This window comes from Tupaia chinensis, unplaced genomic scaffold, assembly GCF_000334495.1.
Source record: "Tupaia chinensis unplaced genomic scaffold, TupChi_1.0 Scaffold143651_1, whole genome shotgun sequence".
NCBI lineage: Eukaryota > Metazoa > Chordata > Mammalia > Scandentia > Tupaiidae > Tupaia > Tupaia belangeri.
Genome location: NW_006203500.1, coordinates 2832355 through 2859649, shown reverse-complemented (window position 1 = coordinate 2859649; position 27295 = coordinate 2832355). Strand labels below are relative to the sequence as shown.

General features: G+C 56.9%; 1 protein-coding gene and 1 non-coding gene across 5 annotated transcripts in view; both read right to left on the bottom strand.

Annotated features, from left to right (window-relative positions):
- Nucleotides 1-27289, bottom strand: part of KIAA0930 (KIAA0930 ortholog) — a 39078-nt gene extending 11789 nt beyond the window's left edge. For all 4 annotated transcript variants that reach the window (XR_336859.2, XR_336860.2, XM_006164645.2 and 1 more), the window contains exons 1-2: nt 27206-27289; nt 3915-4066 (exon numbers count right to left, since the gene is read on the bottom strand). Coding sequence is in view for 2 of the 4 variants with exons in the window: in XM_006164645.2 (XP_006164707.1) it covers nt 3915-4066; nt 27206-27269 (216 nt within the window). In the remaining 2 variants the exon portion in view is untranslated. The remainder of the gene's footprint in view (nt 1-3914; nt 4067-27205) is intronic.
- Nucleotides 7036-7180, bottom strand: LOC114005353 (small nucleolar RNA SNORA57). The gene has a single exon (XR_003547218.1). It is a non-coding gene; the product is annotated as a small nucleolar RNA SNORA57 (small nucleolar RNA).
- Nucleotides 27290-27295: the final 6 nt, after the last annotated feature.

Sequence of the window (27295 nt, the reverse complement as noted above, 5' to 3'; positions counted from 1 at the left end):
CGGGTGGCCGGGGGCAGACAACCCCCCCCCCCCCCCGGCACCCACACCACAGACACCCCTCTCACCCAGCACATCAAGACACGGGCCAGACGGGACCTCATGTGACTCCCGTCTGTGGCTACAGAAACAGGCCAGACCCACCCAGGAAGTGTGAGGCAGCGGCTGCTCTGGGGGGTGAGGGCTGGTGGCACCAGGTGTTCACCCCAAGGAAGGTCACCATGCAGGAAATGCTTTGCATATTCCGGATGTACATGAAACAGAAACGGCCCCAAAGAAGAGGTGCGACTGGGAACAGAGCTTCACCACTGGGAGCCGAGTGACCTGGGTGGGCGCCTGTCTCCGAGCTGCAGTTTTCCGAGTGGGGGTTCGGACAGCCTGCACCCCAGGAGAGTGTGGGGAGCAGGCCCCACATCGCACCAGTGCCTGCCCTGCCTAAGTCCAAGCTGGCTGCCCAGGGCCTCTGTCCAGGCTGCAGTGAACAGACAGGGCACCTGTGCCACACACTGCAGCTCCCCCTGCCCAGCCACCCCTCCCACTCGCCAGGAAGCCAGCAGGTCGCTATGGCAACCGGAACCAGGGCAGGGAGTGGAGGGGAGGGGTGGGAAGCAGCAGGCCTTGCCGCAGAGCGCTGGCAGCGCGCAGGCGCCAGTGGCCCCAGCTGGCTCAGGCTGCTTCTTCAGCAGACAGGTCTCCCGGGCTCCCCGCTCACGCCTCTGTCCACCCCTGCAGGCCGTCCTCCACACTGCAGCCCCTCGAGTTGTGAAGAATGCCGGCGAGGTGGCTGTCACCTGTCCCCCTGCCTCCGCACCCGATCCTGCGGGCCCACACCTGTGTGGGGCTAGGCCAGCGCTAGTCGTTCACACCTGGCATCTCCCCCTGTGCACGTGCTGGACCGTCCTCTGCCCCGCTGCCCCTTCTCTCACCTACAGCCCTCTGGCCATAAGTCACAGGTCCCTGAACTTCCTTCCCATCAGCCCGTTCTTCCCAACACTGCCACACAGAGGCCCATGTCACGTTTCTGTCTCTGGCATGGGGCTCTCTCAGGCCAGGATCAGTCATTGCTGTGCTCCCGCGCTGGGAGACACCCCACGCTAGAGAACGGGGCATCTACACATGGTTCACGGGGTGGGTGGGACATCCCAGCCTGTCAGCAGCTGGACGGCCACAGGCAGCAGTGCAGCAGCCACCCGCAGGACGGTCCCCTCCTGACGCATCCTCAGTCCCAGAGCCAGGCTGCTCTCTCCCAGAGGAGGCTCTCCCCTTCGCCTTCCCTCCCCTCTAGAAAAGGCTCGTGTGCCCTGCCCTGTGCCCTGCCCTGTGCCCTGTCCTGTGCCCTGCCCTGTGCCCTGCCTGGCTCTCCAGGCACATGCAGACCTGTCCTCTTACCTCTCGCCAACCCTCCTGCCCAGAGCTGTGACCTCACTTGGAACCAGAATTCGAGACATGACAGAGTGCCTCAGACTGCCCGGTCCTCTTAGCGTCTCCAGTGGCAACAGACCGTGGCTGGGGAAAGGCCAACGTTTTGCAAAGACAGTTCTCTTCGGTCTGAACCCCAGCAGGACGGTCGTGTGCTCTGCCCTGTGCCCTGCCCTGTGCCCTGCCCTGTGCCCTGTCCTGTGCCCTGCCCTGTGCCCTGTCCTGTGCCCTGCCCTGTGCCCTGTCCTGTGCCCTGCCCTGTGCCCTGTCCTGTGCCCTGCCCTGTGCCCTGTCCTGTGCCCTGCCCTGTGCCCTGTCCTGTGCCCTGCCCTGTGCCCTGTCCTGTGCCCTGCCCTGTGCCCTGTCCTGTGCCCTGCCCTGTGCCCTGCCTGGCTCTCCAGGCACATGCAGACCTGTCCTCTTACCTCTCGCCAACCCTCCTGCCCAGAGCTGTGACCTCACTTGGAACCAGAATTCGAGACATGACAGAGTGCCTCAGACTGCCCGGTCCTCTTAGCGTCTCCAGTGGCAACAGACCGTGGCTGGGGAAAGGCCAACGTTTTGCAAAGACAGTTCTCTTCGGTCTGAACCCCAGCAGGACGGCAGACCAGGGCCGCTGGGGAGAGCCCAAGTCCTCCGCCCTGCTGCCCCCTGGCTGCTCACCTCGGGCAAAGGCTCGCCTTCGAGTATGGGATTCTTCCCGAGTCGTGGGTGGCAGAAGCACCTATACTCAGCACGGTGCTGAGGTCAGGGGGCAGGAGTGCCTACAATGGCATCAGCGCACACTGGGGCTCCCTGAGGACTAGCTAGCCACCTCCCTGCCCAGGGCACTGTGTGGGCGCAGCAACCCCAGACATCCCGGGGTCCACATAGGAGGGCCCTAACCTTGTGGAGCACCTGTCCTAAGCCCCTTTTAGCAAAAGCTGAGCGCCAGAAAGTGACCAAGTCACAGAGCAAATGAAGTCAAGGAGGAGGCAGAGATAACACTGGGGCTGGTCCAGAAAGCTGGTCTCCCAGCTGCACACCCGGACGGGGTGCGGGTGCTCAGGACCCAGCCAGGGGTCGGGCTCCAAGGATGCTCAGCTCCCGGCAGACTTGACTTCTCTGCCCCTCCCTGCTCTGCCCAAGAGTAGCTCCAGTCCCTGCCCATCCACGGCTGAAACCGCTTTTTCAGGCCTCCACACCCACTACCAGATGTGCCGGGCCCTTCCCTTCAGAACTGGGACCCCCTTCCTTCACTCCCCTCTGGGCTCTTCCCCCACCTCTCCAGTGGCTGCTCTGGGCACCTGCTGGGCCCTCCCACGTCCTGCCAGCTCAGGGCTCAAGGCCAGCATGCTGGGGCCTGTGAACAAGGCGTCATCCCTGCAACTGACACATGGGTGGTGCTCCCGCCTCTGTGTTCGGGCTCAAAGGACTGGCTCACTGTGCGGGTCACAGGTAACAGGCCCGGCCTAGGGTCCTGGGTGCCCAGGGCCTGGGGGAGCCAGACAGGCTGTGAGCTCCAGACTGGGTCCACAACCCTCTGAGATTTCCTTTGGAAAGGAAAAAGGGCAATTTCCATGTTTGGCATATGGGTTCCTTAAACACTGAGCTTCTGAAAACCAGAGAAAGCAGCATACGGAACTTCTCTACTCCTCCACGCACTTGAACCTAGTTGCTGAGACACCTAGGGGGGGCGTCACGTCCACGTCACCTCTGGGCCCTGCTTCCTCAGCTGTAACACGGGGTAATGACACCTGCCCAGTGGAGTCCATGGGCGTTCACGAGGAGACCGAGAAGCACGCAGCTCAGCATGGCGTCCGGAACTCGGTAAAGGCTCCCTCCCTAAGGCAGGGGTGTCCCTGCCATCGGCATCACCAGGCCAGGTCACCCTGCCCCAGGCCAGGCAGTGTTCTGGACTCTGGGTCAGGCCTTTGCTCTGCTCTTCACTTACTCATTCTACGAGAGGCTGGCCAAATCCGCAGGCCTGTGAGCCTCGGCTTCCGGAAGGCTGCCACAGTGACAAGCACCTGTCCGGGGTCACAGTGAAGAGTGATGTACCAGGACCAGCGGTTAGCGTAATGGCTATGTTGCTGGACTCCCATATAGTCGACCGCGGTTCGCGTCCCGGACCCGGTGGCTTAAACTCACACCAGGTGTGTGTGCGTGTGTGTCCAAGATCCTGAGGGGAGAGTGGAGGAGAATGGAGGAGAAGGGATTGCGGCATGGCCATCCCCCCTGGGGGGTGATTTCTCATGTTCTGTCTCTCTGTCTCTCTCTGTCTGGCGAATGCATGTGCCCTGCAGCAAAAACCTCCCCCCCCACAAAGAAAAAGAACGATGTAGCCAGCATGCCCAACACAGCCACAGCCACGCAGCTCACGTGACTGACAGCACGGCTCCTGGAATGTGCTAGGGCTCAATAAACAGCATTTACCTTCCAACACGTGCAAGGAGCTGGCCCAGGGCAGACCCGCAGGGGTGCTGTGGGGCACAGATGCCGCAGGAGAGGTCACCCACCTTCCTCCCGTCGACGCTGCTCTCGCCACCCGTGAATGCCAGCTTCCGGCGCACATAGAACAGCATGTCATCCTGCCGGGGGGCACACTTCTCCATGAAGTAGGTGGAGAACATCCAGGTCCAGAAGACAATGCGGTCATCCTTGAAGCACCCTGCAGGGAGGCAGAGGGGCGTGAAGGCCAGGACCCACCCCCCACAGCTGGCAGAAACCCCTCAGGGCTCTGACTGCTCTGCCTCTCCCCTCCCAGCCTCCCCATGGGCATAGAGGGACACTCCCAGGAGGGACAGCTCCTCTGCCCAGCAGCAGGAGAGCCGGGCTCCTAGTCCCTCAGCTGAGCCAACTCCAGCCCGTGGATGAATCAGCAGCTGCAGTGGAAAATGAAAACCTAACGAGACGAGACGTCACAGCTGGCTGTCTGGCAGGGAGCTGGGGAGGCTGTGCAGCGGGATATCCTTCAGGAAGGCACTCCCTCCCGCACAGCCCTCTCCCCCCTCCTAGGGTGCGGCAATTCCCCTGGAGAATCCGACTTAAAGGAGCAGCCTTGCTGGACTGGCTGGTCTCAGCTGCAGGCAGGAGCCAAGCGTGTAGGAGGCACGGCCCGCCCTCACCCCTGCAGGCTGCAGGACCCGGAGCACGCCAGGTTTGGTCTTGTTTGGTCCTCGCAGGGATTTTCTTTGTATCATACGTGGTATTTCTTTATGATAAATATTTATAACCTTTTCCTTTTTTTTTTCTTTCTTTTTTTTTTTTTTTGAGAGGTTTTTGCTATAGGACGCGTGTGCTTGCCAGACAGAGAGAGACAGAGAGATAGAAAGCAGGAAATCACCCCCCGGGGGGATGGCCACGTCGCAATCCCTTCTCCTCCATTCTCCTCTCGGGATCTTGGGCACGCACGCACATGCACCCGGCGTGAGTTTAAGCCACCGGGTCCAGGACGCAAACCGCAGTCGACTACGTGGGAGTCCAGCGACATAGCCATTACGCTAACTGCTGGTCCCTACCTTTTCCTACATAAGGAGAAAAACCCCCGGGCTTTCGTAGGGGAGATCTGGTCTCATTTAGCCCTGCCACTGACTATGGACAACGGGCAGGAGACTGCTCCTGAGTGACAGGTCCCACACGACAAACCATGGTGGCGTGGACAGAGCCCCTGCTGGGGCATGAGCATGATCCAGAGCCACTCAGCGCAAGTCCAGAAGATGCCAACGAGCTCACTCCTGCTCCTCTCCCCACCCGCCACTGACCACCACGACCAAGTCCCAGTTCTCTCGGGAAGGACCCGGTCCCCACCCTCAGATGAGGAGCCTGGGGGCAGCCACGTGCTGGAGCCCTCCCAGGCAGCTCAGTGGCCCAGCCAGGACTCCTCCACTGCCTGACCCCCAGAGTCCAATCCCCTCTTCCAGTCACAATTTATGATTATTTGTATTGTTACTTTCTTTTAATTGACACACAATAACTACATATTTATGAGGTCCAGTGCCATTTTTAAAATGAATTATTTTAACTTTGTTTATTTATTATTTATTCATTTGTTTATTTCAGTTTGACCAGAGAGGGACAGAGTGAGAGAGAAAGTGAGAAAGCAAGCCACCAGATCCGGGACTCGAACCACAGTCGGCCGTGTGGGAATCCAGCACCTTTAACCACCACGCCACCTGCTGGCCCCCCATTTTTTGATACACGAATACAAAGTGTGATGATTAAATCAGGGATGATTAGCATACCTAGCTCTGCAAACATTTATCACTACTTTGTGTCAGGAACACCCAAAACCCTCTCTTCTGGCTATTTTGAAATACACAACACATTCCGGGAAGGTGCAGGCACCCTGCTGTGCACAGGTCACTGTAACAAATTCCACATCTGTAAGGACGTCTCCCCCTCTCCCACCCCTGCCCAGCCTCCAGCAGCCACCATCCTACTCCCCCCTTCTGCAGAGAGAGCCAAAGGAAGTCGCTGCGGACGGGAGGTCCGCACACCACGTTTTGTGACGGCGTCCACCACGGTAGCCAAGACAGGGAATCTGCCTCAGTGGCCGCCAGCTCTAAGGGCACAAGACAGTGACACACAGAGACTACACGTGCACACACACACACACACACACACACACACACACACTAGAGAGGGACACAAATACACAGAGAAAAATACACAGCTGCACACATACACAGATTGCATAGCTATCTAGATAATGCTCAGCCACTAAAAAGAATGAAACCCAGCCTTTGCTTGCTTCAGCCACACCCTAGCCAGAGCCAGGGGTTGAGACCAGCCCCTGCCCTTGGCCCTTTGCCCTCTGCCCATCAGCGAGCCCGCCCAGACCACACCCAGTTGGCTCCTGGACACTCAGGCACTGAGCAGGGGGTTTCCTGGGTGAGGGGTCTGGGTCAGGGAGCCCAGTCAGCCTGAGAGGTGGGGCCGGGAGAGCTGGGGACTGGCAGGACTCCGCAGGCCCACAGGCACCTGTAGGAACCAACCCACCCCACCTGCTGTCTACGCATCACTTTGCCCTGTCATTTTTGTTTGTTAGGTTTTGACCATAGGGTGCTTATGTTCGCCAGAGGGAGGGACAGTGAGTAATCACCTTCTGGGGGGATGGCCACACCACAATCCCTTCTCCTCCACTGGAGTGCACACACACATGCCTGGTGTGATTTTCAAGCACTGGGTCCAGGACTTGAACATGGTCAGCTACATGGGAGTCCAGTGCCTTAATCACCACGCCCCCTACTGCCCCATCCTCCTTTGCAGCAAACAATGCCTGACTTTCGCCTACAGACCTCCATGAGCCACGCAAAGGTGGTGCTATGGCTATTTCCGGATACAACGCAGCTTTCCTTACTGTCCCTGAACACTGTCACTTTTATTGGGTCATCAGAAAAGTCATGGCCTATTTTTCTAGGGAAAAGTGCATCAAGACTTTCCCACCCACACAATCACTCCCCTTAGAGCCCAGCAGAAGGCCTCTGACTGCCTGCCCAATGGCTTACAGATGCCTCTCTGGCTATGACACACAGGGGGCGTGACTCTAACTCCCACCACCTGCCGGGGCAGGCAAGGGTACTGTGAGCACCTCTCCGCCTTTCGTGCCGCCCTGCTGGGTGGCTGCTGTATCCCCTTCTGTGTCCCAGCTTCTGAGGACAGAACCAGCAGACAGGAAGCCACCGGCACCCGAGACCTGACGTGGAGGGGGCCAGAGCACCGATCCTCTGCCCTCATGTGCAACACGGAGCAGGCCCGCACGTCTGCCCTGGGAAAAGGAGAGCTTTTAAATGATTTAATAAAAGTGGTCTGGTAGTGGTACCTAGGTGCCCAGAGGGTGGCAATGTTAGCAAATACGACAACAAGGACAGCGCCATCAGTTCCCAATGAAGCCATCTGTCCCATGCCGAGCAATGCCCGGGAGTCTCTGCCGATCACCTCACCAGCTTCTCACCATCACTCTGCCACACTCCCTGGCTCACAGAGGAATTAAACGGATGCGCAAGAGAAGAAAGAAAGGGCCCAGGTCACAGAGCTGAAACACATTCCCCAGATCTGCCAGGTTTTTCCTCCTTGGAAAATCTGGGAAGGTGGAGCGGGCAAGCCGGCCTTGGGTAATCGCCGGAGACGGCAACTGGCGGGAACCCACCTGCTGTCCACCTTTCTCCGTGCCAGCCAGCACCTGGACCCCCACGGCCCAGGCAAGGAACCCATTCCCCACTTTGTAATGGAGCAAAACCGCACTTCCCTTGGGCCCAGCCAGCATGGACTCCCAGCAGGAGGGCTTGGCAAGCACAGCTCCAGGCCCACCTAGCACCACCACCCTCAACAGGCACGGCCAGGGCCGAGGGCCATGGTGACAGGCCCAGTGCTAATCCCACCCATATGCACTCCCAGGTAGACTCACAGCAGCCTCATGCTTGAGGCAGGCCAACTGATGCCACCACTGTCACCCTCTCCAAGCTCGGGCACTGCCACTGGGACACACCCAGAGCTGGGGGGGTCTGTTGTTTAGAAGGCCCCTCCTGCTCCAGCCTTCAAATTGTACCATGGAATCTAGATAAAACCCCGAGTTTCCGCGTGCTGCCCCTGCTGCCCCCACCGCATGGCCGCCTGCCCCGCTCAGGGTGCTCGGATGCCTGTCCCTCCTCTGCCTGGACTCCCCTCCTCGGATTTTGGTTCCAGTTTCAGTGCCTTCTGCAGAAGCCCTTCCTGACCCCCAGCAAATGTGCCCAGGTCCTCCCTGTGACCTCACCTGCTCTGCCTCCACCACAACCTCAGCCCTCCTGGTGCCTGTGTCCATGTGCTGTCTGTCCCCTCTTGGGACAGCATCCCTAGAGAGGGGACTTTGTCCTGATCACCACTAGGTCAGCAGGAGGCACCGTGGCTCAGGCATGTGGGCAGAGTAGGGTCAGCCCCATTAACAGGAAACAATCTCGGGGCTGGGGGTGGGGTAGCCCAGCACGTTCAGGCCACAGCAAGGAGGGGTCCAGTCAGGATGGCCCAGAGTGAGAGGAGGACTTCCTCTTATCGTCACCTCTGACTCCCCTGATGCGAGCTCTACCAAAGATGCCCCAATTGTCCCCAGGCTCAAAGCCACCACTCACAGTGGCAGACCTTGCTGGGCTGCCAGGAGCCAGCGGGCCTACTGTGTGTTGAGCAGGTGCAGACGGGAGAGGGAAGGGGAAGCCCCAGCCCTCTGGACCACCTGCTGTCACTGAGCACCAGGCACATGCAACCCAGGAGATGCTGCAGCCACCACCTCTGACAGGACCAGGGTCCTGATGATGGCTGTGAGCTGGGGAATACTACACTGTGTCATTCACGCTGCTGGTCAGCACCACTGTGACAACCCGTGGGAAGAAGCTCACAGTCTGCTGGGGAGACATGCACATGTGCACACGCGCACACACGCCTCCCTCGCTCTGACACACACATATGCACAGGCATGCACGCACACACACCCCTCACTCTGACGCAAACATGTGCCCAAGCACACACACCTCCCTCACTCTGACACACACGTGCACGAGCACACACACCTCCTTCACTTGGACATGCACACATGCACACGCATACACACTTCCCTCACTCTGACACGCACATGTGCACGTGCATGAACACACACACCTCCCTTACTCTGACATGCACATGTGCACACACATGCGCACACATACCCCCTTCACTCTGGCACACACGTGTGAACACGCGTGCACATACACCTTCCTCACTATGACACACACATGTGCACCTGCATACACACCTCCCCCACTCTGGCATGCACATATGCACACACACCTCTCTTACTGACACACACATGTGCACACGCATGCACACACCTCCCTTGCTGACACACATGTGCACACGCTCACACCTCCCTTACTTTGACACACACGTGTGTACACGCACGCACGCACACACACCTCCCTCACTCTGAGTCAAGGCAGAAGGCCCATCATGGAGGTGTGGGGGAGGTATTCAGGGAGAAAGAACCAGAGTGTCCCAGAGAGGGTGGGCTGAGACACTGGCAGGGCAGTCACCACAGTGTCCCCGCACCTGGGACACTCGCAGAGCAGGTCAGCCAGCGCTATGGTGATGAGACACCTGGATCCTGCTTGGCCGACTGCGAAGTTCAAGTCTCAGGCCTGGCGGCTTGAAAACAGGCCAGGTATGTGCATGCATGTGCCCCAAATCCTAAAAGGACAGGGCTGATGGCATGGCCGTCCCCACAGGGCGCTTTCCCACTCTCTCTCTTTCGCACACGCACGTGCTCTGTGGCAAAGTAATGAAATAGAAGGCCCGGAGGAAACGGCCAGGAGTGCTCGCATGGAGACGTCCCCGGCACACAAAGGCTTCGCACTGCACAAGCCACAGAGACAACACAGAGGGCCCCAGGAGAGGGTCAGGTAACAGGCCCCCAGGCAAATAAAGCCATGGACAAACATCGACCTCACGAGTATCCAGAATTTGAAGTAAAAGACCAAGTCGACGTTTTTAAAGTTTATTCGCTTTCTTCCATGAGAGAGAGAGAGAGAGGAACCACAATGGGGCCTCAACACCACCCGGCCAGCCTCACCAGCCCGACCACAGGCAAGGGCATGCACATGCACAGGGGAGACCCTGGGGCACGGCCCCGTGTGGGTGCAACATCATAGGGCACTGTGCTACCAACCAGCTGCCAGGGTGCCATCTCCGGGACGGCAACTTTGGTCTTAAAAAATGCCATTTAGAAGGCTGGCAGGCGGTGAGGTGGTTGAGGCGCTAGACTCCCACATGGTTGATTGGTTTGAGTCTCAGACCTGGAAGCTTGTTTTCTCACTTTCCATCTCTCTCTCTCTCTCTCTCTGTCTCTCTGGTTAAAATAATAATAATAGTGATAAATAAAATTAAGTAAATAATTATTTTAAAAATCACGCTACTTAGAAAAATTGTCAGATTCTTAAAAAGTTAACATGTACTTAGCCCCACAGCTCAGCCAATGTCGAGGGAAATGACGCTGAGTCCACATGGCGTGGACAGAGACACTCGACGGTTCACAGATGCTTTTCATGTTACCCAAACCGGAAATCAGGAGAACGCACACAGAGATGCAGGAGGGCCATTCGGTAGAACACTACTCACCAAAAACCCACTTCAGTCTACACGGTACAGCAGTGACTCCCAATCAGCACGCAGAGCAAAGAAGTCGGGTGTGAAGGTGACACACTGCTCACACTCGCGATGTTTCAGACAAGGCAAGACCACGAGACCGAAGTGTGGCTGCACCAAATGCCCCGATGCTGATGGTGGGGGTGTCTTCATCGGTACACACGGCCCTCAAACCTCACCAAATTGCTCACTCTGCACGGACACGGTCTCTTTTACATCAGCGACACTCCGGGAAGGCAGCGGGAGTGATCGCAGGCGATACCGGCACGGGTGCGCTGAACTGGCTCTTACAAACACTGGGGAACAAAGACCGTTATAACTCTGGAAAAAGCAAGCGAGCAGTCCCCTACTCCTAGGAATCCACTCTACGGAAGAGAAATACTGCACGCAAAAGTTAAAGCCCTGTGTACAAAAATGTTCTCTGCATTGTGAGCAGATAATATAATAGCCACAACAACAAGAAAGAAAAAACACGACGATTCTCAATTACTGACATTTAAGCTGGGTAAATTCTGCTGAATGCACGAAGGCAAATCTTCACCAGCTTTCTAAAAGGATGGCTCTGACGCCTACATGCAGACCACGGAAATGCGTGTGCTCCGACACTGAGGGAGGAAGCAGAACCCAAAGTGCAGACGCACCGACGGCAACTATAAGTCACAGGGAAACGCTAGAAGAAAATGCACCAGTGTGAAAGGAGCTGCTGAATTTAAAAGGACATGCTCTTTCTTTTTGACTTAATATATGCGATAATGAGATTATACTATTGGGCCTATAGTGTACAAATTTTAATGTCATAGTTTCATTCAAGAACGTGAATGAGGGGAGAAGAGATTCCCTTTCTTCAGAGGGAGGAGAAAACACAGAGAGACCTTCTGCATTTAAGAGCCAGGACAAGTCAGGCTGGAGTGAGTTGTTTTTTGTTTTAAGAGAAATTTTTGCAATAGGGTACAGCGCTCACTAGAGAGACAGAGAAACAGACAGTGAGAAATCACCCCCGGGGGATGGCTGTGCTGTAATTCCTTCTCCTCCATTCTACTCTTGGGATCTTGGGCATGCACACACGTGTGCCTGACGTGAGTTTTAAGCTGCCGGGTCTGGGAATCAAACCGTAGCCGACTACGTAGGAGTCTACCAACATGACTGTTATGCTACCTGCTGGTCCCTGGAGTGAGACTTCTGAGCCCTGAGGGCCAAGTGAAGGTTAGGTTGCAGTCAAGCAGACAAGAAATCAGGTCCTGCCTCTACCCACCCTACCGGGAGGCCAGTTCACCTCCTGAGCCTGTGACCACATCTGTCAGATGGGTCTAACCTGCTCTCTTCCTGGAAGGAACGGTGTGGCTGGGGAAAGAGGCCAACAGTCTTGGAAGCTGTGACATCCCACCCACATGTAGGCTCTGGGGACCCTCTGCTCTGCCAGCTCTGCCAGTCTCCGTACTGAGTCCCAGACATGCCGGTGTCCATTGGTCACATGGTACAGCAATCGTGTATGCATAAACGCACGAGGAGCAACCAGGCCCTCCCGCGGCTGTGAGGTCACTGCTGTCTGTTTCTCCCATAGGTAAGCTCCCACTCCCATCATCCTTCCCCAAGGCCTGCCAGCGAGAGGTCCCCTGAGTCACCAGCCCTGGGAGCCACCACCCTGCAGAGAACTCACTCTGCTTGACTCCTTGCCCTCTGGCTAGTCGGACACCAGGTTCTCCCTGTCCTTGAGTCTGGTGGACAGATGCAGGAGCAGGCACAGCCCCAGAAGCTGCGCCAGATTCCCCACGGCAGCACCATGGACAGCTCCGTGCCCCAGGGCTGGCCTTCACCACCTTGCTGGTCCGGAGGAACAACAGCCACCAGTCCATTCTTATCTGAGTGAGGCACGTGTGCTTCCTAAAGCCACCACCAAGCAGCAAACTGCTAAGGCCCCTTCTCCTAGGGGGAGTCCAGGGCAGGCTCCCGGGAGTCCAGGGCAGGCTCCCGAGAGCCCAGTCACATCCGCCAACAGACTGTTCTTGTTAAAGACACCTAGCGTGTGTGTGTGTTTTTAGTTTTCGCTATAGGGTGCACATGCTCACCAGAGAGAAACAGAGAGAAAAGGAAAGATACCCCCCTAGGGGTGTGGCCAAACTGCAATCCTTTCTCCTCCATTCCCCTTTTGGGATTTGAGGCACACATACTTGTGCAACCAGTGTGATTTTCAAGTCACTGGGTCCGAGACTCAAACCGCTCAGTTGGCCATGTGGGATTCAGCAGCCTTAATTTAAGCACCATGCCACCACCTGGCCCCTAACAACACCCTTTTAGCTTAATGTTCGATCATTAGTATCAAACTCTACAGCCACAGCACTCGTGCCTGAATGGAGCCAACTTACCACATGCAAATTCAGCCTCTTCTTTTAAATTTTCCAGAGAAGTATGAGCGCACTGCCGAGAGACAGAGACAGAGAGATAGAGAGACAGCGGAGGTAAGAAAGCACCCATCACAGGAGATTTTTGATGGCTGGATTCACACTGCGATCCCTTCTTCTCCCACTCTCTTTGGAATCTTGGGCCTGCACACATGGCCAGTGTGTTCCCCAGGCCTCTGGGTCTGGGACTCAAACCACACGATCAGCCTATGGGTTCCAGCTACCTTAACCATCAGCCACCAGTCAGCCCCCATTACAGCCTCGTTGGCTGGGACTAGATAGCACCTCAAAACCAACCTTGAGGCCATTTAAAATCATTAACAACAACAAAAACGCAAACTAGGGGGCACTGAACAGACTGAAAAGGACAGTCATTTCCAGCACGAGAACCAAACGGACAGACGGACACAGCACATCGCCTTGCCCAACCTCAGCTGAGAAGCTGAGCATCGGTGACAAACTTGTCACCATTCTGCCAACGTCAGCCAGTAACCACAGAAGCTCCGGGGGTGCTGCCTGGGGTCAAAGCATCTCGGTGAGCAGGTGAATTAACACACACAGGCCCGCGAGGAATGAGGAGGGACTGCTTCAGGAAACGGGCAACCCATTTAGCAGCTGCCAGGGAGCCTAAGGGGCCTCGGCCGCCTCAGGCAAGTGCCAGCTTGTGTAAGTCACTTTCTTCGAACTCCAGAATGGCAGAGCCCTTTACAGGATAGCGGCTTCAGGGATGAGTGGAAGCAAGAGCACCTGGCATCTGGGCACCGCGCCTGTGCCTCTGCTATTTGTTTTTTAAAAGACATTTTGCCGTATGGGACCAGCAGTTGGTGTAATGGCTATGTTGCTGGACTCCCACATAGTCGATCGTGGTTCGAGTCTGGACCTGGTGGCTTAAATTCACGCCAGGCGCATGTACATGCATGCCCAAGATCCTGAGAGGAGAATGGAGGAGAAGGGATTAAGGTGTGACCATCCCCCGGGGGGGGTGATTTCTCACTTTCTGTCTATCTCTCTCTGTCTCTCTGGCGAGCGCACGCGCCCTATAGCAAAAAAACTCTCCAAAGAAAAAGTGCCTAGAAGAGCCAGCAGGTGGCATAGTGGTTAAAGTACTGGACTCCCACGTGGCCAACCACAGTTCAAGTCCCAGACTCAGTGGCTTGAAAATCACACCAGGTACAAGTGTGTGGCTGCCCAAAATCCTGAGAGGAGAATAGAGAAGGGACTGTGATGTAGCCATCTCCCAGGGGGGTGAGTCTCGCCTTCCCTCTCTCTGTCTCGCCAGTGAGTATACATACCATATAGCAAAATGTCTTAAAAATAAATAAATAAAGTGCCTGGAAATGAAGGTGGGAAGGGGGGTCACCAGAACGCCAGGTGGTTAGTCCTAGGAGTGGAGGAATCACAACTCTGTTCCAATTCTCAGATATTCTGCAGTGTGTTCATAAACACACCGAGGGCTTCCTGCGTGCCAGGCACTGTGCTACACGCTCACAGCAACACAAACTGCAAGGCAGGTTTTATTTCACAAACGAGGGCATAAAGCAAGCAGGAGTTGCCCAGGCCCCACAGCTGGTGGGAGCTGGCACTGGGACACGCGTCTGTGTGTGTTTCTGGGGCAAACTCCACACAACAGCTGCTGTGAGCAGGCACAGTGCTAGGCCGGGTGCAGAGGGTGAGTGGAACCCAGTGCAGACCCGGTCCTCCAGAGCTCCGGGGGAGGAAGAGTCCATCATTAAGTAACACCATCATTAAGTGCACCCCAAGCTGGCTGCACCTCAAACTAGTCAGAGCCGCAGCTCAGCATTCAAGGCCAGAGTGACGCCAGGACAGCGCAGGCCGAGGAGGGAGGACAGCTGGGAGCGGGCCTCACAGGACCTTCTGCTCAGCCAGGGCCTTGTGCTTATCCTCAGAAGACCCAGAGCCTCTTTCCGGGGCTTGTGGGGAGGGCTCAGGATGGTGTCTGCCTGTGTTGGGAGGAGGGATGGGGGAGGCCTGGGGTTGCCTGTCTAGGGCTGTCTGGCCGAGGGCCTCGAGAGGCGCCTCTGGAGCAAAACCGGATCAACGCAGACGTTGCTGGGCCCCAGCTACCTCTTCACTCCTCATGAATAGGTAGGGGCCAACTGGCCTCTTTGGGGAGAGTCCAAGGCGACCTTTGCCCCTCTGGAAGCTTCCACGCAGGGGGCAGGGCAGGATGAATAGGCTTCTGTGGCCTTCAATAGGTCTTTCATCAACCCTGTCTCAGTGCCTCACCAGGCTGAAGGCCTCCCTCCCTCCCTCGGGGCACAGAGACAAACACTGTCCAGAGAGGCCGGGCTGCCCTGGGCTGCCCTGACAAACAGCTAAAAGAAGAACCGGTCAATCGGGTCCCCATGTGGGTGACCCCAAGACCTGGCCAGGACTCTCCTCTGGCCAAAGGGAAGCCTAAAACTCCTGCTTGGTCCCATGTCTTCTTCGAGAAGGCACCCAGGTTCCTTTGCCAGGAGCCAGTCTCTCTAGATGGTCCCCCCAAAGTCTGCTGTGTGGTCCCCAATGCTCCAGCCAGACTCAGCCTTCAGCCCTGGCAAATGCCCGGCACCTCCTTGGCTTGCTCACCAGCCAGTCTCTGCCTGGGCCCTTCTACCTGGCCTGTGTGAATCCACCCCAGCCCCACGTGGGCCTGCCCTGACAGGCTGGGGTCCTGCACATGCTGTGAGCTACCTGCACACCGGATCCCTCCAGCTGTGAGCACCACTCAGCTCTCACAAAGACCCTGCGAGGTAAGCATTACTACTGCGTCCTTGGAAAAGTCATGATGTATTTTCCTGTTTTTCTATGCAAAAATGTGTCATGACTTTTCAGGTGAACCAATATTTTTCATTCATTTGAGGGGGGAACTAAGGCTCAAGGCTTGTCTGATGTCACACTGCTAGTATGTGGCAGGACCTGCCACGGCCCGACCTGCCTTCGAAGCCTCCCTCTGACTCCTGTGACTGTCACCACTGTGGCCTGATTCGCACTCCTGACTCCTAACTCACTGCTCTTCTCAGATTCCAGAAATGGCCTCTACAACATCATTTTCCAAGCATTTCCTCGGACTTCCCCTCCAGTCCCACTGTCCCCCTCAGCAGCCTGGGCTTGAGGTCATGTGGCCACTGCCCTGGCCACCAACCAGCCCCTATCCCACCTCCTCGGCTTCTCTCCAATCCCAGATGCTGAGGCAGCAGGAAGGGATGCCCAGAATGCACTACTCAGACCAATTCACTGCGCCAGGGGAGGCTGAGAACCCACCAGAGGTCCTCGGACAAGTGGGTTCACCCCACATACTACGCCAGCTCTGAGAGGGCCAGGCATGCAGCTGGCCTGAGCCCTGCTCACCACTGCACCCACCACCTGGCCCCTGCAGCTCTCGGCAGCCAGGCCCGCAGGAACGGAACTCTGAACATGCGCAAAGCCGATTGCACAACATGCGAGGCACAGACTCTGGGTACCTTCTGGGCGCTGGCAAGCCCAGGAGTCCCTTCAGCTTCAGCTGTTCTACCTTCAATGCCCTCATCTCCCTCTGGAGGCTGGACGCTCCACTCCCCTTCTCTCCTTGGCTCCTCACATCTGGGGGTCTCCCAGGCCCTCTGCTCTGCAACTTCCTCCTAGGAAACACCCTCTCCCATGCACAAATCCTCTTCATACCCCTCCCTTATTCTCGCTTCTTTTAAGACACCCTTCCTCATGCACAAGGCTGACAGAGCCACCCAGGAGATGGGTCATCCAGGGCCTCTCCTTGAAGAAACGGGTATGTCTGGCTCTGAGCATGGACAGGCTGCAGCCTGGAGTCCAAGGGCATTAGGTCCCAAGTCCCTGAGGCTCTGGACCCTGAATCAAAGCCTCAACCTCTGAGTCCCATTTGTATCTGCCAACAGGGATAAAGCCCCCTCATCACAGAGGTGCCATCAGAAGGGAGTGCTGGGCATTCGGGCAAAAGGGGGCGGTAGCTGCTCCAGCTCCAAACATCCCGAGGAGGCAGCTGGGCCCACTGGACTTCGGGGAGGGCTCCTGGATGCAGAGTTCTTGTCGCAGCCTCTGAATAAAGATGACCTCATCCCTGCACCCGGCCACACAGCAGCAGAGTGGGCTGGCCTGGGCTGATTGGTCAGGCTTGCTGCAGGGAGTGGGGCCTGCAGGAGTGCAGCAGCTCAGAGCTCCCACTGTGCAAACTCCCACTCTGAGCAGGGAGTCAGGAGGAGGTGGAAATCCTAGCCCCCCCTCCCATAGGTGAGGCAGGCTCAGGGCTCCTCCACAGGCACCAGCAGGACCAGAAGCAGAAGTAGCTGGGGGCACTTGGTGTGGGGGAAACCTGTGCCCCAACGTGAAGCCACAGCTCACAGGGCCATGGGATAACAGGGTGTTACTTCCACCTGTGGGCAGGGTGACATGTGGCCCCTGGACTCCGGCATGCACTGACTCCCCTGAGCAATGGGCCCTGCCTGTAACAGTGCTTGATTTTAAGCAGTGACTGTTCGTGTCCCTGAACCTCTACTGAGGCAGGTAGCCTCCCTCTCCCCACTGACATGGGAGGAAGCCTGTGATGCCCCCTGAGGCTCTAGGGCTGACCCTTGGACTCTGCCAGGAGAAGCAGAGGCCAGACAGCAGCAGCGTTTCCCTGAAGCCGCAGCAGATTGGCAGGTTGTTATTTGCACTTCTCTTTTTGACCCACCCAGACCCGCTCAGGAGGGGCCCCCCTGAGGAATGCCCACTCGTGGGCGAGCTCTCTGTAAAAGATCTCCTTTACTCACCAGCTCCTTCCCCACCAGCCCACCACCCACACGCCCCGCGGCACCTGCCCGTGTTGCTCCCATGGACTGTGCCTGGCACCCATCGGGCACCACGGAGCGTGGCCAGGGCTGATTGGGCCCAGCGGGGCATTAGTGGTAAAGGAAAGTGACCCTCACAGAGAGGAATCCAGAACAAAGGACAGGCCAGCCCTCAGCACAGCGGCCAGGCACCGCAGGGTGGAAGCTGGTCCCACACGGCCAACCAGGGCTCAAGTCTCACCAGGCAACACACGCCCAGGATCCTGATGGGACAGAGACTGGGAGGAATGAGGACTGTGACGTGACGAGGCCCCATGGGGGAAGCTCTGTCTCTCTCTGTCATGCCCATACATCCTCTGGCATAAATAATAAATATTTTTAAATTAAAAAATAAGACAAGGGGAGTCAGTGACCAACTCCATCAGGGGCTGGGAGAAGGCCTAGCAGGGCCCCCAGCTGAGAGCTGAGAGGGAGGGCGATTCCAGATGGAAGGAGCAGCAGGGGTCGGGGAGGGGTCCCTCTGAGAATCACAGGGCTCGGGCTCAGGCTCGGGTGATTGGAGGTGCGGGCACAAAGGGCCTGTGTCTGGGACTTCCCGCCTCAGGGATGCGAAAGTGTGATGAACAGTGTGCCACATCGGGCAGGGCCATCGTGGGGCCAGGCGGGCACCCGTGACACGTCAGGTGGAGACAGATGTCCAAGGGGCAGCTGGTGGGGGGTTCAGGACACACGACCCTAAAAAGGCTCCTTGGCATTGGAGAAAACGGCAGAAGCCAGAAGGCTGCTCCCTCCTTCCCGTCCCCCCCACCCCCATGCCCATCTCTGAAGATGAGCCCTGCCCCCATTTTCACCCCAGACAGCCCTTCTTCCTCAGTGGTCCATCTTCCAACCGTCCACTCGGCTGTCCACATCTCCACTAAACCTCGCATAAAGAGGCCTCGCGCAGCCCAGCCTGCAGGCCTCGTCTCCTCAGGAAGCTCCCGCGTCTCACCCCACTCACACCAGGAACCCGTGTGCACTTCTCCTGTTCATTGCTTTTGTTACAAGGACCTCAGTCATGAGTCTAAGATGGAAGAAAAGAAATTTTCTTTTTTATTTCTTAAAAAATAACATGTACTTATTTAAGATTACTCATTTATTACATTAGCGAGAGCTGGAGAGAGGGCAGCCTCAGCAGGGTCCTGGCACCGTGAGCCACCCCGAGTCCCAGCCGGCACACGTGGGCACAGGACATGAACCTAGGATGCTTCCCATGTGGTCTAGTGGCCATACCCTGCATACCACTCAGCCCCCCAAAAGGAACTTCTCCTCCCGCATTGGCATCAGGGGCCCGGAGATCAGATCCAGGAGCATCGGCCGGTCTCAGGGCCAGGGAGGGAGTTGCAGACGCCAGGGCTACCCCACCAACCTACCACCACCTCCCTCGTGAGCCCTGAGCTCCAGGAGGTAGGGCCAATCCTTATTTCTGGGACTTCACAAATGTGACCTGGATGGTGCATGACAAGTGAGGCAATGAGGACCACAAACACCCAAACACAGACACTGAGCCAAAACGGCAGAGAAGGCGAGGCATTCGTGGGCACAAAAGTCTGTGCAGTGGTTGTTGCGGCAAAGATGCCTCAAAAGCAATGTTCTAGAAAGAACTGGAGGCCTGGCCCCGTAGCTTAGTGGTTAAGGGAGCTGGATCTCACATGCCTGACCATAGTCTGAATCCCAGTTCCAGCTTGAAACACAGGCTGGGTGCATGTGCATGCGAGCCCAAAATAGCAAGAGAGCGGAGAAATGGGAAGTGACGTGGTGTGACCACACCCAGCGATGGGCGCTTTCTCTGCCCCCCCCCCAGTCTCTCTGTCTCTCTCTGGTGAGTGCGTGCAACCAATAGCATTTTTTTTTTTTGGCAAAGTTTTTGCTACAGGGCGCATATGCGTTCGTCAGAAAGACAGAGAGAGATAGAGAGATAGAAAGTGAGAAATCACCCCCCAGGGGGGATGGCCACGCCACAATCCCTTCTCCATTCTCCTCTCAGGATCTTGGGCATGCACGCACATGCGCCCAGTGTGAGTTTAAGGCACTGGGTCCGGGACTCGAACCTCAGTCAACTACATGGGAGTTCAGCGACATCGCCATTAAACTAACTGCTGGTTCCCCAATAGTATTTTAAAAGACACAAAGAGGAGTCCCCTAAAGTGAGCTGGTGTCTCTCCTGTCCTAGCCTGGTTGTGTGAATGGTCTTCCTCCTGCTGGGTGGCCTCTACCCCAAAACTCAAATGAGCCCCTGACTCTCCAGCCCAAGGTCTGCTGGTCCCAAGGGTTGGCAGGAACACCCTGTCCACTATATGCCAGCCCACTCTGCAGCCACACGGGCCCTTGAAGAGCTATCCGTGAGCACCCTTCCCCTGCACACGCCTGCCCGTCCTGCGTACCTGAAATAAGAGAGCTCTGCCTGCTATGGTGGGCTGTCTTCTTGCCTGGACAGGGCTGTGGTGCAAGTGGGGAGAGCAGGCATTTCGGCTGTCCTGAGAGTCTCCCTGGTGGAGCCAGTCAGAGACCTCTCTGACCCTCTCCCCTGTCTGTACCAGTAACCGGGCTAGGCTAGTCGATTTCTGAGGTCCGACCCGCTCCATCCCAGCTCCCTGTGACAACTGTGGCCCAGGGGACATTCTGCAGCCTGAGCCAAATCCAGGAGATGGGGCCCTGAGCCACGACCCTGGACCCATGACCTGGCGGGAGGCGGGCTCCTGGGCAGGGAGCCCAGAGTCAGGTCTTTTCCCACATGAAGGCCTGTCCCTCAGACTAGGACGGAGTCAGAGCTGTGGGCAGGCTGGCTGCCACTGCCCTCTGGGGCCCACCTGACCGCCTCAGTCTATGTGGAGCTCCTAGCCGAATGTTAATATTATTAAGGTTCCTGCAGCTGGGATCTGACTGGGGCATGGGTGGGTCCAAGATTGAGTGTCTGGAGGTGAGGCCAGGTAACTCACGGAGGTATGGGGGTGCTACTCTCAGCTCCCCAGGGGACCCATTGCTGCTCTCCAGGAAGCTGCAAAGCAAGTCTCTCACAGCCATTCACAGACCCAGCCCAGCTCCTGGGGATGAGCAGCCCCCAGCCCTCCAGCAAGGTGAGGGTCTCAAGCAGCGACCCACTCACCCTGGTGGAAAGCTGAGAGCACCTGACCCACACCGACAGAAAGGTCAACCAGACCTCTATTCAACTCGCTGGGCCTCCATTTTTTTTTTCTTTGTAAAATCTGGGACAATTTGTCCCTTGTAGGGGCTTTCAGAGGTAGAGGAGGTTTGTTTACAAATCTGGTCAGCAGCTACCACACATTGCACTGCAGGTCCCCCAGCAAGAGCAGAGCCAGGACAGGGGTGGTCACTGCACCCTGAGGGTAATGTCCCTGGGCAATGCCCCCTCATCCCTGGAGTGAGGTGTGGGGGGGGGGCAGCTGCTGGTGGGCATGCAGGTGGGCGCGTAGGTACAGGTGGGAGCCAGCCTGACCTGTGCTTGGAGGCTCAGCTCCAGGACCCCAGCAAAGGGGTCCTTTGATTTCTCCCCTCAGTAGACAAGACTGAAACTCAGGGAGAAAACTCAGGACGAAGACAGTATTGGAGTACCCCGGACTGGCAGGACACCGGGTCCCAAGTCTCGTCTCACGCTGGGTCCTCGTGGCTCCTTGCACCGCCCTGTGCTGGGAAGCACATTGCCACCCTCGGACACTCACCTCTGTCTCTGTTCTGCACCATTTGTTTGAAGTGTCTCCTACAGGGACCAGCAGATGGCGTAGCAGTCATGTCACTGGACCCCACATGACCAACTGTGGTTCAAGTCCTGGACCCGGTGGCTTAAAAATCATGTCCAAGATCCCAGGAAGAGAATGGAGGAGAAGAGACTGTGGTATGGCCATCCCCCCTGGAGGGTGAAGTCTCACTTTCCCTCTCCCTATCTCTGTCTTTGTCTCTCTCTCTCTCTCTCCGGCAAGCATATGCACCCTACCGCACAAATCTCTTAAAGGAAGAAAAGTTTCAGGACCAACAAATGGTGTAATGGTTACGTTGCTAGACTGAGGTTGCTAGACTAGTTGACTGCAGTTCGAGTCCCGGACCCGGTGGCTTAAAACTCACACTTTGTGTGTGTATATGCCCAAATTCCTGAGAGGTGAATAGAGGGAAAGGGATTGCAGCGTGGCCATCCCCTTCGTGGGTGATTTCTCATTTTATGTCTTTCTGTCTCTGCATTGAGCACACACTCTGGCAAAAATCCCTCTTAAAAATGTTTTACATAGGTTTCTCCTCTAGTCTGGTGAACATCTGTTCCCCACCCATAGCCCTAGCCACAGCAGCCTCTCAGGAATGGCCTCCCAGGTGGCTAGCCTGAAGAAATCATTCAAATGCAGAAACCTTCCCAATGTAAAGACATTCAAGTTATTTGTGACAGTGAAAACCGGGACCCAGGCTCGATTCCAGTAAAACGAGGTCAGTTAACCCAGGTACAGCATACACACTCAACTTCCGGGTGGTGACTTAAATCATGTTCAGAGTTTGAACAACATGGAAAATGTCTTAGGAATTTTAAGTGTAAAAGCATGATTAAGAAATGTTCTGTACTGAATATCGACTGTTCTTTAAAAGGCTTTGAAAACATTGGAGGGCCAGGCTGCAAAGTTACTAGCATGTCTCTGGGTAAGTGCATGGAACATTTTTTTTCATTGGAAAAAATTGCTTTGGGATACTGAGTATTTTTTTAAACAAGTGTCCTGCTCGGGGCTCCTCCCCAGCAGCCTCGTGGCTGAGCTGCTGTCAGGGACCTGGCTGGCTCAGGAAGGAGGAAGGAGCCCTAAGGACAGCAAGGGATGGCCCAACGTGGGACCCTCTTACACAAGGCTGAAAGCTGGGAGCAAGAAAGGACTCCTGGTGCCAGCACAGCTGACTGTAGAGACGTCCCTACAGCTGTGGCCTCGGCCCTTTACAGCTGAGGTCAAGTCCTTAGGTTCCCCTAAAAGAGGTTCCCGTTCCGGGCTGCTCCAGCTCCAGGAACAGTAGTGGCCGGAACACAGGCTTAAAATAGGCAGGAACCGAAAGAGGCCCTGCTCCCATTGCAAACGGTCTCATTTCCTCCACATCATGCTGGCCCACCACTAGCTCACTGCCCTAGGGTCAGGGGGCTTCTTGGGGCGCAAGGCACCAGGGAGGCGTCTGACCTCAGTGGCAAGCCCTGCGGTAATTCTGCACCCTGCTCCGTGCTGGGCCGGTGCCTGCTGCACCTCGTTTACTACCTGCCCTGCCCTCATGACAGCCCCAGCCCCCATTTACAGGAGGACACAGCCTGAGGGCTGAGGGCTTAGCTGGGGCTCTGCGCTCCCTTCCAGCTACCCTTCCAGCTACGTCTCCCTTCCAGCTTCCTTCCGCTGAAAGCCCCACCCCACCACTTCTGCCCAGTGCACAGGGTGGTCCCTGACCCGGCCACAGTGGATGCCAGCACAGAGGCAAGGCTCGCTGAAGGAGCTGCCCCTATTCTGGGTCATTTCATGACTCTCCAGGATGGCTAATGGCATCAGACGGGCCTTGACAAGAATCCCAGCCCTGCCACCTGGCATCTACGTGACCATGTGGGAGTCAACTTCCTCTCTGAAGCTCAGCTCCCCCACCTGCAAAATGGGTAGACAGAGACACCAAGATGCAAGGCAGATGGCTGGTGGAAGACACGCAGTGTCCTCCATCCTAACAGCCTCTCCGACACAAGCCATTCCACGTCATACCTGCCAGCTCCCTGAGCCAGGCCCAAGAGGCGCCAATTTTTCAGCTGGCCACTCAAACCACCATTCTAGCCAGGACTCCTGCACCCCTCTCCAGGCCTCTGCTCCTCTGTCCAGGCAAACTCTCCCAGCCTCAATCCTGGCCAAAGGCCACCACTCCCCACTCCCCTCCTTGGGGCGCATCAGCAGCTCCCTTCTCGGTGGCCCCTCTGCCCAGTGCTCACAGCTAGGCTATCCACACCTGACGGCAGGTCTAGGAGGGCCCCTTCTCTGGGGCCAAGCAGGTTAGAGCTTGAGCTTGACAAATTCTGCCACTTTCCAGCCTCAAGGCTCAGCATGTTCCTTCCCCTCCAAACTGTGTTCCTTCATCAGGACAAAGGGAAGATAACCTGCATCGCACGGTTATTTCAAAGATAAAATGAAAACGAAAGAATGCAGAGTGAACATACAACGCTGCTTCTTCCTGCTGTGTTCCAGACAGAGGGAGCATCTCCAGGCTGCCCTCCAGGGCTCGGCCCTGGGCCCAGGTCATGTGCCCAGTGCCTGACTGACAGAAGCAGCTGCCCCCTTGCAAGGGGGTGTGCCCTCACGCAGGCTGAGCTGGCGTCCAGAGCCCAGAATGCCCAAGCCCCTGGAGGCAGTGGCAGGCTTTGGCCACCTTCAGTTCCAGGTGTCTGCACCACACACCTGGCCACTGACCTGCCTGTTCTCTCAGCTCGAAGATCCGGAGCCAGTACAAGCTATCTCGGCCAGACTGCGGGCACCTTGTTCCTTGGAAACACACGCGGTTTCCTGGGGCTGCAATGCCACCACCCCACCAGGGCGACCACAGCCTGGCTACCTGCAGTGGGGTTTGCTTCAGCGAACAGTTGCCTGGGCACCTGGCTTCTCTCTCACACCTGTCCTTCCACGGCTGGAACCCTGGCCGACCCCCGCCTGGCAGGAAAATGCTACTGCAGAGGCTGCCGTAAATGAGACTGGAAAGTCAGGTTCAACCTACAATGTGCCTTTCATCAAGACAGCCCAGGCTTCTGCCCCATCTCACAGGGGCTGACTCAGAGATGACAACAGCTTCTCCAAAGTCACGCGTCTCCACCTGAGGCTCCCTGGACACCTTCCAAACAACCTCAGAGGGCACAGCACTGTTCTGAGTAATCTTTAAACAACAGCCTGGGCGATTTCGATCTACTCCCAAACCTCACAGGTCACCGCGAGCCGAGAGTAAGTGATGCAGTGGACGCTAACAGGGCTCCTTCCGGGGGCTGGAGTTCCGGGTTCCATGGGTCCCAGCACTACTCGACTCGGGCATTACGTTCCCATGAAGCTCTGCAGGGCCGGCAGGTGGAGGGGTGCTTAAGGACACTGGACACCCACATGGCCGACTGTGGTTCGAGTCCCGGAGCTGGCGGCTTGCTTTCTCACTTTCCCTCTCCCTCACTTTCTCACTCTGTCCCTAACTGGTCAAATTTAAATAAATAAATAAATAAATAAATAAATGTTAAATTAAATAATTCTTAAAAAAAAAAAAAAAAGTTCAATAACAATAACAAATGGAAATAAATAAATAAATAATTCTTAAAAAAAAAAAAAAAGTTCCTGTAAAGCGCTGAACATGCAATCTCTCATCTGAAATAGGAGAGATGGGCTACAGGGACCCTTCTAAGAAGTTAGGACTCCAGTCTCCTTGGCCACCCACAGCCTCCGTCTGCCAGTCCACACATGAATTCTTTCCTGCACGCACTGAGTTTCTGGGCTCCTGTCCCACCCTGGGCCCTGACAAGGTGTAGGCTGGGAATGCCTTGGGGCTCACTGCTAACTCGGGAGGCAGCTGTATAGACCATCACAATACCACAGCCATACCCAGAACAGAGAGGACACAGGCCTCTCTGGGCGTCCAGAAAGGTTCCCAGGGAGGCAGCACCAGAGCTGAGCCACGCAGGAAGACTTGCAGGTGCTTGGCAATGAGGAGGGAAGCTTTCCGGCAGAGAAACAGCCACCGACAGTACAGAGCTTCATGGACAACAGGTCACGGAGGGGAGCCACAGGCCCGGCATCTCTTGGCAGCTGGGCAGGGGCGTCTGCAGCCAGACTGGGCAGGGGTCAACCCTGCTGTGCCACTTCCGCACTGGCCATCCATGGGCCGGTCCCTGTCTCTCCAGTGATGTGGAAGTACAGCCACTACCTGGCAAAGCCGCACGGCCAGGGTGAGACTGGCAGCGGGAAGAGATCACAGGGACAGTGAGAGCCCCGAACATGCCCTGCACTCTGACCGCTGCTCCTGGGGGTGGCCCTCTGGGCCCCCTGGGGGACAGGGATTGTCTAATGAGCTGCCCTAGGTCAGAGGACAGCGGGGCCCTGTACAGTGGGGTGGGCCAGGGCCTGGAGCGGATGGTCCCTCAGACCTGCCCCGGTTCAGAGACTGTGCCAGGTGACAGGCTGGCCTGCCGGGTGGGCAGCAGGTACTCAATGAATGTTTTCTGAGTGAATTAGTAAGGGTTTTCCTATTTCTACTCAAAACTAAATCTTGACATCTTTCCAGGAAAGAAACCCAGAAGCCTGTTCCTGTCGGACATCCCCTTGTGATGTGAGAGGCACCACCCCCACCACTCCTGCCTCACCCCCCACAAGGAAAGCTTCATTCCAGGGCTGGCGGGTGGGACCTGCTGGGAGGAGTGTCTGGTGCCAAGCCTGAATCCTAAGGGGAAGTCCAATGTATTTCCTGTCCTCACCCCAGCCCCCAGGGCGTGGCCTGCTGAGGGCCCTGTCCCTGCTGTAGCTGACCTTAGAGGGAGGCCTGTGCTCGCTCTCTGGGACTCTCTCTGGGTGGAGGAGGGAATGCTGGTGGAATCTGCAAAGCTGCGGCCCCCTCAGAAACCCCCAGCCAGACTGAGGGTGGGGTGGGGGTAGCTGAAAATGTGGTACGTTCCAGGCGTGGAGAAGGGAGGGTCTTTTCATGGAGAAAATGACAAATGGAGACTCCAGGAGAGGGGGCTCCTCCCTAGCTTGGGTCTGAGCACCATCTATGAGTACTGGATTACCTCACCCCAGCCAGGCGGGAGGGAAGACCCCACCCAAGGCCAGTCCCAGGCCATGTCAAACAATAAGCCCCCCACCCCCACCAGCAGGGCTGGACACAGGGCCTCCTTAGACCAGAATCGCACCCAGAGAAGGCCAGGCTCCGCTCTCTCTGCCAAGCCAGAAGGTCCAGGGGCCACTGGCCAACAGGTCCCTGGTCAGAGCTGAGGCATGAGGGGACAGAGGGTGCAGAGACAAAGACTGCAGGAAGCCAGGACACAGCACTCCGTGTGCAGGGCACGCTTGCTGGAGACAGCCCTGTCGTGCTGGGCTGTCTCCCCAGACCCATGCCCACGCTCCCTGCAGCAGCACTGGGGTTCCCAGGAGAGAGCTTCCTAGCAAAGAAGGGGACTTGAAGAGCCAAACGACTGGGGAGAACAGATACAGGGACATGAGGGTGCAGGGGGGCTGGTGGAACCAAAAATAGAGACCCAGAAGCAGGGACGTGGGGGCGCATGGAGAGGACACACGGGGAGACCCAGAGGCACGCGCAGAGACAGAGACACGCCGACATGGCCACGCAGGGACAGGCACACACACGAGATGGCCACGCAGACAGACACGCAGGGACGCGGGCAGGGAGGCGCGCATTCGGCGACGCTCGGGGCCCTGCCGCCCCAGCCCGGCCTCGCCTCGCCCCGCCAGCCCCACTCACCCAGGCCGCAGACCTCGCGGCGCAGGTTGAGGCGGCCGCGCTCCTCCGCTATGGCGCGCAGCATGTGCTGCAGCGAGCGCTCTTCGGCCT